The sequence below is a fragment of the Oreochromis aureus genome, linkage group 17 (genome assembly GCF_013358895.1).
Source record: "Oreochromis aureus strain Israel breed Guangdong linkage group 17, ZZ_aureus, whole genome shotgun sequence".
In the NCBI taxonomy this organism is placed as follows: Eukaryota; Metazoa; Chordata; class Actinopteri; order Cichliformes; family Cichlidae; genus Oreochromis; species Oreochromis aureus.
In genome coordinates this window covers 17086759-17100199 of record NC_052958.1, presented here as the reverse complement: position 1 = coordinate 17100199, position 13441 = coordinate 17086759, and the positions used below count along the sequence as shown (strand labels likewise).

Below are 13441 nucleotides of genomic sequence, written 5' to 3'. Positions count from 1 at the left end.
CATTCTCTACTGAAACCTAGCAGTTCAATGAGTTCTCAATCTCCTCTGGATGTGTAGAAGAAGAACCATCCCCGTCATGTTAATATAGTTGCTAACGTTAAACAGTAGCTTTTGTACACATGCAAAAAACTGGGAAATTTGGGTCTAAAACTGTGACATTGACACTGTACATGTTTGTCTCAGGGGTTAGGAGAATCCCTGTATTTAGGCTGGAGTTTCCAAACCTGTAGCAAGAGAGATGCCATAAAGACGCCAACGATGCCATAAAGTGTTGAAAATTGCACACTGCACACAGTTGTGAAAGTTTTTACTGCTTATAGAAGCCAAAGACTTGCACTTTAATCACACCTTGGTGGCATTAAAATCATCTGTGATGGTGTGCAGGAGGCAAAACTACAAAAAAAAAGTTCTTTTCTCCAAATAAAATATGAGCAGATGAAAGATGGGGAAATCTCAGCTTGTTCTTTGGGCATTTATAGCATTTCTTTCTATACCAGAGTTGTGAATAAACGCAACATCATGGAGAAAAACATTACAGAGACAAAGTGAAATAAAATCAGAGACCTTTAATATGATTTAACCTGTGGTCTTTTATTAGCTGTCCACAAAAGCATGTCATGGAACGACAGAAACTGTAGCACGAGTGTAACATTCCTTTTTGTTGTTATACTCCACCACATCCCTGCTCCTCACACCATGTATAATTTATATTTCATATATATATATTTTGTACAATATACATGTTCTCATCAAAGGAAAAGGAAAGAAAAATAGCAAAAGTTCATCCCTCCCCCTCGGTTGGGTGTGAAATCTAGTGAATACCCCATGCACGTTTCCACTGCGTCTAGGAGAAGTGTCGTTTATTAGGAACAAGTACGCAGGCAAATAAATGCTCGGACAAATAAAGGGGAGGGTCTCGGTGGACGAAGCTGGTGTACAGAGCACATTCTCAACAACATTAAACAAGAAGAGCCATGCGAACCGACACTTACTCTACAGCTTGGACCCAGTTTGGAATCAAAGGCGCCAGTACAGGGGCAAGCTAAAGTTAGTCTTTTGCTAATGGCGTAACATTAAGACAGATTTAAAAACAAGGATTTAGGCTTTTTCTCTCTATTCTAATGTCAAAGCCATATATGTTTCTTTTAAAAATCACAATAAGACTGAAACTTAAGCTCACAGTTGAAATACTAATGCTTTTTGATTGAGAGAGAGGCTACAGTAACACTGGCACAGAAAGTGCTTGACATCATTGTGAACCTTTTCACCTCTGCGGAGACAAAAACGGCTTGCATCTTTTAAAGTTACGTTTCACATTTAAGAAGCGAGTGTGTTGAGTCGACATCACGACTGTCAGCTTCCTCAAAGGGTTCAGGGTAAAAATGAACACCACGGTGGCAAAAAAGTCCATGAAGGGGCGTCACAAAAGAGACAGAAATAATATTCATATATATTCAACCTTCTGTTTCAGTCTCAGTCACTCATATATAATCGTCTTTCAGCTCATTATACTCCATCTCCTGTGGCATATTGCACATCATACCACTGAAAGTAATACAATTTAATGGAAATATTGCTTAATTTTTAAAACTTTAAAGTATCTTTTTTCAATATATTTATATATCTCTACATATTCTTTTTCCCTTTTGTAAAACAAAATATCAGCGGAATGTAAAATAAAATATATCATGTCGTGTATGTAGGTAAGAAAATAAAGCTGTAGGATAACATCTGTACTTTCTTTCCTGTAGCTATTTACAGAACTTTGTGTCAATATGTGTGTGCATATATGTCCAAATCTCTCTCTCTTAAAATGACAATTATTTTGGAACGTGCTACAGTTTTTTAAATGATATCTTCCGATTACAGGAGGAACAACCACCACAGAGTATGAGGACACTTGAACGATGTTTGCATTGTTTAGCCAAAGTGAAGCATCTGGTTTCCTTTTTTTTTTTGGTTTCTCGCTGGAAAACATTGCACGTTTGCTGCACTGTTACATTCATGAAATGCACTGTGTGGTGTGCGATTTCCTTAGAGAGAGGTACCGGCTACCTCGGATGGGTAAAATTAAAACGTTCTTTTGAGCAGCAGAGCTGACAGTTGTTTACATTTGGTCCTTTTAGAAGTGAGATGTGTTATTTGATGCAATCACAGGGATAAAAAGGTTGAATTATTGCACACTTTGAGCACTGAGTTTAAATTCCCACTTTTTTGGATGCGAATTAAGAAAATTCACTTTTACATAAAAGCCACCAGTCAACCAAATCCTCCAACCCCCAAACCATCTTCTGACCTTCTGAAGATGTTTTGGGTGTTGATAAAAATTCAGAATAATCTTTGTAATCTTTTATTTGAAATTGGTAGATATGCGTAATTGTTTTCCACTTACACTGTCCTCAGATTTGGTAGAACTTTAGTTTTTAATCTGAAAATTTGGTGCTTTCCTGGTGAAGGTCCAAAGTTGACATTTCTGTGGAGAAAAAATTCAGAGGCAAATTTTTGAAATGTTTTGATTAATCTCTAAGAAGAGAAAAAGAGTTACTGAGTTTGTTTAAAACATCAGAAAGGGAACGTTTATTTTCCTCCTTACCTTAAATTTAGCTTTCAACCGCTTTTATCTGCACACTGCGCTTCATTTTTCTTGGGAGTCATAGTTACGTTTCCCTCAGAGGTTTTTAAAAAAAAAAAAAAAAAAAAAATACAGGCTTGTTTTTTCTTCACAGTTTTTAAATCTATCATGATGATTAAATTAAACCAAATTAAAACATTTTTTTAGTATTTCAAAGATGTGTCATTTTCATTTGCTTTTTAAACTAATTTCCAGAGAGGAAAATACAAAGCAGTTGGTGTCCATAATTATGAACACACATGGAAAGCTGTGGAAAGATATCCCACGTGCCTACTTGGAGGATGCGTGCATAGCGACTGCAGAAGTCCCAGTATCTTCCACAGGACTGCCCACACAAATTCTTGAGTGGGTGCTCTGATCATGAAATTTATGAGGTTTATGCTGGCATCCTTCTGGATCACTGCTGTAACTCTAAAAGTGCTTGTTTCATCTTTTTTAGTTTGAGGAATTTCACACATCAGATGCATCAGGTTGTTTTATGGAATCTACTCTTTTAGTTTGGATTTACTAAATTTATTTGAAGCTAATTTTACAACTCAGCACTCACAGATTTACCCTCACCAGCCACTTTAGATACATCTTTCTAATATCGGGGTGAACACCTGCTTTCACAGATACAACAAGGTGCTGTTGTTTACTCCAAATTCTGACCCTTCCACCTGAATGTTGCAGCAGAAATCGAGACTCATCAGACATTTAATGAGCAGTTGAACTGGATAAAGTGGCTGAGTAAGTCAAATAACATTGTCTACATTTATCCCATTTAGACTTGCAATTAACATGTATCCAAACCACACAACATTTGGAGGTCTTATTTTACCGAGCTGCTTCATGGAACAGCTCAGTCAAATAAACAGAACCCTGACCTGGGACGTGCCATGTTTTTTGAGAAGTCTGACTAATTTCCATACTGATTACAGGCAGAGTGGAGATAACGAGGATGCATTTTTATACCGGTCGTAAATGTAAAGACCCATAAATCACATATGCATTGAGAGAATGTGTCCAGATACAGATGGCTGGTATAAATAGGGTAATTGTGCCTCTAATAAACTCAGTGCTCTGTGCAGGATTCAGCCTCTCCTTCAAAGAATTCATGTGGGGGTGAAGCCTTAAACAAAGAGTGACTTTAACATGCATCTCATGGTCTACCCCGATGGCTTAGAATATTATCTCAAAGAGCTCAAGTAATTTGAGGCAAAACCTCTTCAACATCATCAACACCTCACTCAGCCTACTCAGTCTACACAGAAAGCACACCTAAAGCAAAAACAGAGGAGTCATACGAACAGAGTAAACATGCAACTTTGCATAAACAAGACACACAGCAGGGAGCACATTCAATGAGACTGGTGTCAGCAGCCAAGCGAGTGTGTGTAGGGGAGGCGGGGATACTGTACATCAGCTTACAAAAAAAAAAACCCCCAATAACAAAAAAACAGCACGATGACTTTCAGAATGTATTTACACGCTTACTTTAAGCATCTTTAAAGAGAAAGTCCCTGCCAATTGAAACCCCCCTCTCCAAATCCCGCTTTTGATCCGTTTTGCAGTGGATACAAAGTTAACAAGCAGCGTTTTCCCCTTACTTCCCCCTGCGAAAGTGGTCCGTGAAGTAATATCTGCATAAAAAGCAACACCGGGGGGTCAGCTCAGTTGACAAGGTGTCATGCAAAAAAAAAATAGCAATAATAGTAACAATAATTTTTTTTAAAAAAGAGTCGTCCGTGGGCGTTATCGCAAGTTAATTTCCCAGTTGGGCATCCATGTTTCAAGCATAAGTCAGCATAGATTTCACTGAGTGGGCCGTCTTTAGTCGAATGAGTGCCGGCCGCAGTGTCGGCCACGGTGGAAGTTCCTGTGATCAGTTTGGCCTCTGCACACAGTAGATATAACACAGTGAATCCAACATAGAAGAGACAGAATGAAATGTAAATAAGTGCCACCTAAAAGTCCGCCTGCTGGCTTTGCTACTAATCACTTTTATTGGTTGTATAGAAGGATTATATCTAGATTTTGGCATGTGTAATGGCATCCACTTCCATAAAGTATTATTGTTTGTAAACCACAGTCTCATTTCGCAGATGATAACGAAGCTGCATTTATTGAGTTAAAATTCTACTCTACCTATTCGAGTGAAAAACAGTGTACAGTAGCCTATGTATTTCATGCACGTATCCTATATGAAATACAATAGAAATTTTTAGAATCACGGTTAGAGCTAAATGATACTGTTGGGTCAAGGCAGTTCTGTTTTTTTTGTTTTTGTTTTTTTGTAGGTTTTTATTACTCTTCAGGGTGTGAAGTGACCGATGGGAGCCACTAGGACAACAGAGTTCAAGGTCAGAAAGTCACAACATGAACCCTCATTGAGCTGCAACAGGCAGAATTAAAGGGAATTCCTGACTTAAAAACATCCGACAGCTCCTCTTCATCAGCGGGGTGGGGGCCAGGTCGGGGGAAAACGGGGAAGTAAAGCGGGACGCTGGATGCTAAAAGTGGCGTTACATGGATGCTGTGGTTGGATCGAAGGGCTCCGGTGAGGATGACGTCACACCACGGAGCCCTTGGAGGTGGAGAGGTGGATGGAGTGGATGCGTGTGGCCAGAGTCTTCTCCAGGTCGTGGAGGATGTCGGAGCAGATGCCGGGGCTGGACACGGGGCTCTCGGCGGGGGAAGGTTCGTACAGGAGCTGCTTGAAGCCATCGAGTTCGATCAGCAGCACCATGTTCTTCAGGAAGTAGCCCTCGATGAAAGCCGTCAGCTCCGTGGCACCAAGGAACTACAATGAAAATGAAAGATGAAAGGAGTGTGTGACATTAGCAGCTTTCAAATTCTGATTTTATATAATTTTGCTTAAAAATATTCCAGTCATATTCCGGCCCAAAATTGGTAATTGCTTTTTAAGAACAGTCATCATTATTATCCCAGTCTTTGAACCTTACAATAGCAGCTATTAATCTGTCATTCCAGCACTTTCTTTAAATATCTTTAATTAGTTTACTTTGAACAACTAACAGGATATTTTTATTTCAGTACTCAGGCGGGAAATTGGAAATAAAGGTGGAATTTTCAGGTCGAATTTCCCCACTTGGAAAGTCGTAGAAACCCCACCAACACCGACTTCACAAAATTGTAAAACCTGTACTCTGTACTACCACTTTTAGCTTCTGAGCTAAAAACAACACAGCTTCTAATTAGGTATTCACTTTAAAATAAAACTATTATCCTGTTTTTCCAAGTTAATTTGTCAATGCAACTTTTTTGCAATGTAACTTAATAAAAAATATACAGCAAATGTTAACAAATTTATCAACATTAGCACAATATAAGCAAGACAAACCCTGAGACTGGAAAATAAAGCCAGTGTATACAAGGGCCATAAACTGCAGTTTCTTTAATGGCCACTTGAGGTTCCCTTCAAAAGTCAGTCAGCTGCCATTAACTCGCATGTTTTAATGCTGTTTATAGCAACTTTTACGTTTTTACAAACCTACGGTATACGTTATTAATGGTTTAATCACACTGTCATCTAGGCTTCATCACAGAGTCCCAGAGATCAGCTGGAGACCCCTTATCAACCTCTGATTGCTGAGGAAAAACATGTATTTCCTGTTCGGTTGGTCAGTGGTTGCTCAATAGATTAATTCTGTTACCTTCTTGTGATTGTGTTGATTACTAGCAGATTACTTTGGTCCCCTGTTGTTTCCATGGATGATGCCAACATGTCTGCAAACAGTGGCAAACTACTTCTACTACTACCAAGTGGTAGTAAAGTCTGAAATTCTACGTCTAACTACTGCAATCAATGCATTTAAAAATCACAACTTTTCCTTTGAAGACAAGTGGGTATGCTATTCTGGTATGCATTGCAGTTTCCACAGTTTCACTACTGCTCTGCAAGTAGTTGGCAAGTGTTTGCAGACAAGTCGGTGTCTTCCATGCACCAAAGCATAATTATTATTATTCCCTATTCTCAGTTGAGCCTAGCATGACTGCGGCTCAACTGAACGTCTTGATCGTGTCTGGGGTGTCAGCCCATGCATAAAGTTTTTGTTCCACTTTGTTCCATTTGCCATTTGAGTCACTGCTAATACAAAAATATGAGAGCAGCTTGAAAAATAGTCTGTGTGGTGGTTGTATTGCTGGTCTGCAATTGTTAATTAATGGCATGTTTGCACCTTGTGTAAAAATCCATTACACAAACCCCTCCCCGCCGCCAGTATGTAATCAGCTGCTAGAGACTGTAAGCCTCCCACCTTAGCGTGTTTGTAGAGGTCCACACAGGTTTCGGTGGTGATGTTCTTGGAGCAGATGATCTCACAGTGTCTCTGAAGGGCCTCTAGTTGGAAGAATTTGGCTGCAGACAGGAGCTACAGGGAACAGTACAGCCACACAGAATGAGGCACAGGACTCGGGATTAGAAATGTTAATACTCCTGCTGTCACTCCGCAGGCTTTGGTTAAGTCTTTCTTACCTCCATTACTTCAGTGTTGCGTATGTGCAGGGACTCGGTGCCTCCACAGTACAAATACTGCATCACCAACTGTAACAGAGAACAGTACAGGCTTCAGGTTATGAAGCTGATGAAGAGTACAAGAGGGACCCTTTTTTTCTGTTGCTTTTTTTGTGGCTCTTTTTTGGCTCCATTCTGTCACCTGGAAAATAATCCGGATTTGAATTACATATGCAAGTTTAGGCATTTACATATTTTCACTGCTATCAAATACCTTCCCTGCATCCAGTGAGATTTACTCTCATGTTTTCTTTTTATCGTCATTTAAACAGGAACAAGCATTCAATCAGTAAAAATAAAGAGCAGACCAGAGATAAACAACTCCCCAGCAGGACTGGAGAGAAGTAGAAAGAGACAAGGGGAAAGAAATGGGAGTGGGAAGCTCTGGGGCCACAGTTTAATTGTGTCTTCTGCAGCCTCATGGATACACCCAGTGGAAAGCTAAAAGATAAAGAACATCCAGAAAGCGAGCAGAAACAACATTTCCAACTTTTTAGCAGTAGCCAAGCCGGTTCAAGCTCACGTTTCTGGGCTCTGGGTTTACAGCTGATGTGAATCATTTAAAATCAGAAATGTGCAATACTGCAGACAGACTTCATTTAACCCTTTTCCAAAAAGGATTCATGCCATTCCCATTGATGTGCACAAATTGGGTCAGCCTTAAGCTTCATACTGTAAAGTTGGATTATATACTTTCTGTGTTAGAGAATTAAATGGATTTCTTAATCTCGATTGTTTAACTATGTACCTAACACCATTCCAGTTGAAACTAGCGTGGAGGTCAGGGATAGCTGTTTCCTTCAGAATAAAAAAATCAAACGTGGAGCCTATTCTTGGGACTCATACGAGACGATGAGTGCCGTGGTTCAGGTTGAGAGTGGGAATAGGTTTTGTATGCACTGAAATCTTCCTTCTCTCACCCCAACTGGTCGCGGCAGACAGCCGCCCCCTCCCTGAGCCTGTCTCTGCTAGAGGTTTCATTCCCATTAAGAGGTAGTTTTTCCTTCCCACTGTTGCCAATGTGCTTTCTCATAGGGGGTCATATGACTGTTGGGTTAAGGTACATTCTACCTTACAATATAAAGCGCCTTGAGGCAACTGTTGTTGTGATTTGGTGCTGTAAAAATAAAATGGAATTAAATTGAACTGAAATAAACGTCTTACATGGAAAATATTGTACTTGACATGGCTGATCTCAATGCAGGTGTTTTCTGCTGCTGGTCGGTTTTGCAGCAGCGACTTGAACCTAAAAACAACAACAACAAAAAAAACAGATAAATTCCACATTATTTTTCCCATCGATGCTCTTTTGTTTTACAGAATAAAATAGGAGCAAAGTTTCAGGTTACCTGGGTGAAGCTGTAAACAGCAAAACTTTATGTGCATAAAATGGTTTTCCCTCCACCAGGAAGGTAACATCAGACATCTCCTTGTTGTTCAGGAAGTGGGGGTCTAAAAAAAAGAAAAAAAAAAGAGATTTATTCACGTCTCCTAAACAATGCATGCAGAGCAGCAAACAGCAGAAGATTAAGCTAATGTGGCCATTAATTACCGCAAGGCTGATTCATCACACGCCTATCAGTGCTGAATTATCAAATCGCATTAGCATTCCTAAACGGCAGGGGATTCGAATTTGATATCCGGTGTTTGCATCCTCGAGTGCATTTCATTCACTGCACACAAATCAAGTGATTTAAAGCACTTTATTTAAACCCTGTCAGTAAACGATCAGCAGGTGGTGCTGCAGCGCCGTCACTGAATGTTCATCTTCTTCCCTGTTTCTCTCAAAGAAATGTCTAAAATAAAGTTTGAGGTGTTAATGGGCGATTTGATTCGTTACAGACAAGCGGACCCATTTTATCTGCATATAGAGAAAATACTGCATGTTGAAATAAAAAAATATATATCAGATTACTTTTAAAATGAAACTCACTTTACAGTTTTGGTCAGAAGTTTACATGCACTCAAAAGTCAAAAAAAAAAAAAAGTCAAAAGTCAGTTTTATTTGTCAATTTCTTCAAATGTACTTGCCATACAAAGGAATTGAAATTACGTTTCACACTGTCCCATGCGTAGACATTGACAACAATAAAATGCAGATGCACAACAAAAACAGTCCTAACAATAAGGTAATATTAAATAAAAAAAAGTGCAGGTAGACTTAAGGCATTATATTTAGGTAACATACAGGACATAACAAGACAGGACCTAACATATAATAAAGTGTTCCAACAGTGTGCCCTGGAAAGTAGTATACTAGTCTACTTGAGGTAGTCCCAGGTTGTGGTTGGTAAGGGTTTTTGTTTTAGTGCAGCATAAGACTGTAGCAGCAGTAGTAGTAATATAATAATATAAATAGTGCTAAAAAAATACTAAAAATATATAGCAGCAGGTGTGTGCAATTGCAATGCAGAGATAGTTGTTTCCATCCAGGAGTGTTTTCCAGTTCTTGGTTCAGAGAGTGTTTCCTTGTTGGGGAGTGTGCGTGGGTGGGTGGGGGGGTAGAGTCCAGTCTGTCTTCCTATACTCCTGCTGGTGGTTCTGCTGGCTGGGAGCCGGGAGGGGAGAGAGTTCAGCAGTCTCACAGCCTGGTGGATGAAGCTGTTGGTGAGCCTGGTAGTGCGGGAGCGGAGACTTCTGTATCTCTTTCCAGAGGGCAGGAGGCTGAACAGACAGTGCGCGGGGTGGGTTGCATCGTTGACAATTGTGATGGCTTTGCGGGTGAGGCGGGTGGTGTAGATGTCTTGCAGGGAGGGGAGTGGTACACCAACTATCCTCTCAGCTGTTCTCACAATGCGTTGTAGAGCTTTCCTGTTATAGTCAGTGCAGCTACCGCCCCACACAGTGATGCAGCTGGAAAGAATGCTTTCAATGGTTCCTCTGTAGAATGTGGTCAGGATGGGTGATGGAGCACTTGCCCGCTTGAGTTTGCGCAGGAAGTAGAGGCGCTGTTGTGCTTTCTTGGCCAGTGATGCTGTGTTGGTGGTCCAGGAGAGGTCCTCACTGATGTGCACCCCCAGGAACTTGGTGCTGCTCACCCTCTCAACCGCAGCGCGCCGATGATGGTCAATGGGGGTGACAGGTGTGGCCTCTCTGGAAGTTGACAATAACCTCCTTGGTCTTGCTAACATTTAGCAGGAGGTTGTTGTCTCTGCACCACGTGGTCAGGAGCTCAACCTCTTTCCTGTAGTGGGTCTCATCGCCCTTGGTGATGAGCCCCACCAGCGTTGTGTCGTCCGCAAACTTCACAAGGTGGTTGGAGCTGTAGGTTGGTGTGCAGTCATGTGTCAGCAGGGTGAAGAGCAGAGGACTGAGCACACAGCCTTGTGGAGCCCCCGTGCTCAGGGTGATGCTGTTTGAGACCTTGTTGCCCACACGCACCGCTTGAGGCCTCTGGCTGAGGAAATCCAGCAGCCAGTTGCAGAGGGAGGTGCTGAGGCCCAGTCTGTCCAGTTTACAGATGAGTTGTTGTGGTATTATGGTGTTGAATGCTGAGCTGAAGTCTATGAACAGCATTCTCACATATGAGTCTTTCTTGTCCAGATGAGTTAGGGCTGGGTGGAGGGCAGAGCAGATTGCATCCTCTGTGGATCGTTTCGCTCTGTATGCGAACTGGTATGGGTCCAGGGTGGGAGGCAGGGTGGATTTGATGTGTGACATGACTAGTCGTTCAAAGCACTTCATTACGATGGGTGTCAGTGCCACGGGGCGGTAGTCGTTGAAACAGGCTGGGGATGGTTTCTTTGGCACAGGTATGATGGTGGCAGTCTTGAAGTATGATGGGACAGTGGCTTGCCTCAGGGAGGTGTTAAAGATGTCTGTGAAGACATCCTTCAGCTCCTCTGCGCAGTCTTTCAGCACACTACCAGGGATGTTATCTGGACCCGCTGCTTTCTGGGCGTTGATGGTGATGAGTGTCCTCTTCACGCTGGCAGCAGACAGGCACAGAGGCTGGTCGTGTGGAGGTGGTGGTGTTTTCTGTGGGCGTGTGTTGTTCTGTGCTTCAAATCGTGCAAAGAAGCTGTTCAGGTTGCAGAGTGGTGTCGCTCTCACAGCTACGCGCTGCAGGCTTGTAGTCTGTAATAGCCTGGATGCCTTGCCATAGGCTTCGTGCGTCCTTGCTATCATTGAAGTGGGAGGTCATCTTGTGTGTGTAGTCCTGTTTCGCTTTCCTGATGCCACGGGACAGGTTGGCTCTCGCTGTTCTCAGGCCTATTTCATCCCCAGCTCTGAAGGCCTTGTCTCTGGCCTTCAGCAGCCTGTGGACATCTCCTGTTAGCCATGGCTTCCGGTTGGCTCGAGTTGTGATGCTTTCATTTGTGTAACATCATCAATGCATTTGGTGATGTAAGACTCCTTATGGGCATGCACGTCATGGTAATTCAGGGTTTTTAATTAGTTCTTTGAACTTAATATTTTCTTTTTCCAGGGTGGAATAATTGTACAGCATACATCTTTAATGACTTTAAATAAAAAACACAAAAATTGGATGCACAAGTTTGAATTTATTTTGGATTTTCTATAATCTGTACAGGGTCTTCTCAAAAACACATTTTAATAAGAGTGTACCATCAAGTCAGTCAAACTCGTGGGATATTGATCTGGTCAGGTACCTCGCAGAGGGGGTTGTTGATCACTTTCAGCTGCTTTGGGGTAAATCAAATTAGGAAGAGGAGCCCTAGAGGGGCAAAAACCAGACAACCCCCTGTCTGCTTTTTTCACTAGTTTTTGGCTAAGGTCAGTGTCACTACTAGAAGCCTGAGGTGATACCTGGACCCTACAGACGCTACAGAACTCCTCCAGGATGGCACATCAATTCGTGCCATGGCCAGAAGGTTTGCTGTGTCTCCCAGCACAGTCTAGACCATGGAGGAGATTCTAGGAGACATGCAGTTACTCTAGGAGAGTAACTGCAACTATCTACAAGACAACTATCTGCTCCTTTGTGCAAGGAGGAACAGGGTGACCTCCAGCACTGGTGTGAATGTCTCTGACGAAACAATCAGAAACAAGTCATGAGGGTAACCTGATATTCCGGTGCTCACTGCCCAGCACCAGTGAGCCCAATTGGCATTTAGAATAGAATACCAGTCCACCACTGACACTGTAGCTTTTCACAGATGAAAGCAGGTTCAGCCTGAGCACATGTGACAAACATGAAAGAGTTTGGAGAAGATGCAGAGAGCATTATGCTGTTTGTAACATCTTTCAGCATGACCGGTTTGGTGGTGGGTAGTGATGGTCTGGGGAGGCATAGGCACTGTGGGACACACAGACCTCTTCAGGCCCGGCAACGGCACCCTGAGTGCCATCAGGTATCAGGATGAAATCCTTGGACTCCCTTACAGACTCTATGCTGGTGCACGGCAATGCACGGCCTCGTGTAGTGATAGTATGCAGGCAGTTCCTGGAGGATGAAGGACCATATCTGCCTGACCTAAGAATAGATTGCCTGTGAGACATTATGTTTCATCCATCTCACGCTGGCAGGTTGCACCTCAGACTATCCAGGAGCTCCGTAATGCCGCAGGACACCATCCATTAATGTATTATTTAAGCCTGCCTAATGTTGCTTCACATCCTCAAGCTGCCATCTCCTCCTTTTTTTCTGACATATCCACTGTCACATGTTTGTTATCACTGATGTTCGATGTTTCATGTGTCTGCTCTCCCAGTATTTTGCAGAGCCAAGCCACTAAATATGAATTACTGTGATTGAAAACGATCCTTATTTGACCACAGTAGTTCAATGAGTTCGTGCCAAAAAATTAAATGCAACTTGGATTAAAACTAAGTAATTACATTTAGGTCCATAATTTGTTGGGCAGCAACACAATCTTTCGTAATTTTGCCTCTGTACTCCACCATAGTGGGGTTTAAAATCAAACAATCAAGATGCGATTGAAGCAAAGACTCAGTTTTAATTCAAACAATTTAACAAAAGTGTTGCATTAACTGTTTAGGATCCACTGCCACAGTTATACACACAGACTTTGTTTGTGGATCTCTCTGCATTCAGTGTTTACATCACTAACTGGAAAGTATGATATAGACTGAGATCAGGTGACTGACTTAGCTATTGAAGAATTTATAATTTCTTTACCTTGAGAAACTGATATAAATTCATTTTCGGTAAACAGCAGTTTGCACCTTGTATTTCCATTCACTGAGGTGGTGCATTGAGATGAGGCCTAAGTGTCCAATTAATCTAGTAAAAATGGCTGTAATCCTGCACTTCACTCACATCTCGATTGTTCGATTTTACACTTTTTTGACATACAACAGCAAAATAA

The 13441-nt window shown here is 41.8% G+C and overlaps 1 protein-coding gene across 2 annotated transcripts in view; it reads right to left on the bottom strand.

Moving 5' to 3' along the window:
• Nucleotides 1–570: 570 nt before the first annotated feature.
• LOC116325458 (ankyrin repeat and BTB/POZ domain-containing protein BTBD11-A) overlaps nucleotides 571–13441 on the bottom strand; it is a 254740-nt gene continuing 241869 nt past the window's right edge. Inside the window, exons 13-17 of one of the 2 annotated variants that reach the window (XM_039601009.1) lie at nucleotides 8498–8600; nucleotides 8313–8394; nucleotides 7110–7178; nucleotides 6892–7005; nucleotides 571–5414 (exon numbers count right to left, since the gene is read on the bottom strand). In XM_039601009.1, coding sequence (XP_039456943.1) covers nucleotides 5184–5414; nucleotides 6892–7005; nucleotides 7110–7178; nucleotides 8313–8394; nucleotides 8498–8600 — 599 coding nt within the window. In that variant the 3' untranslated portion in view covers nucleotides 571–5183. The remainder of the gene's footprint in view (nucleotides 5415–6891; nucleotides 7006–7109; nucleotides 7179–8312; nucleotides 8395–8497; nucleotides 8601–13441) is intronic. The other variant, XM_039601010.1, reaches the window with a different exon arrangement.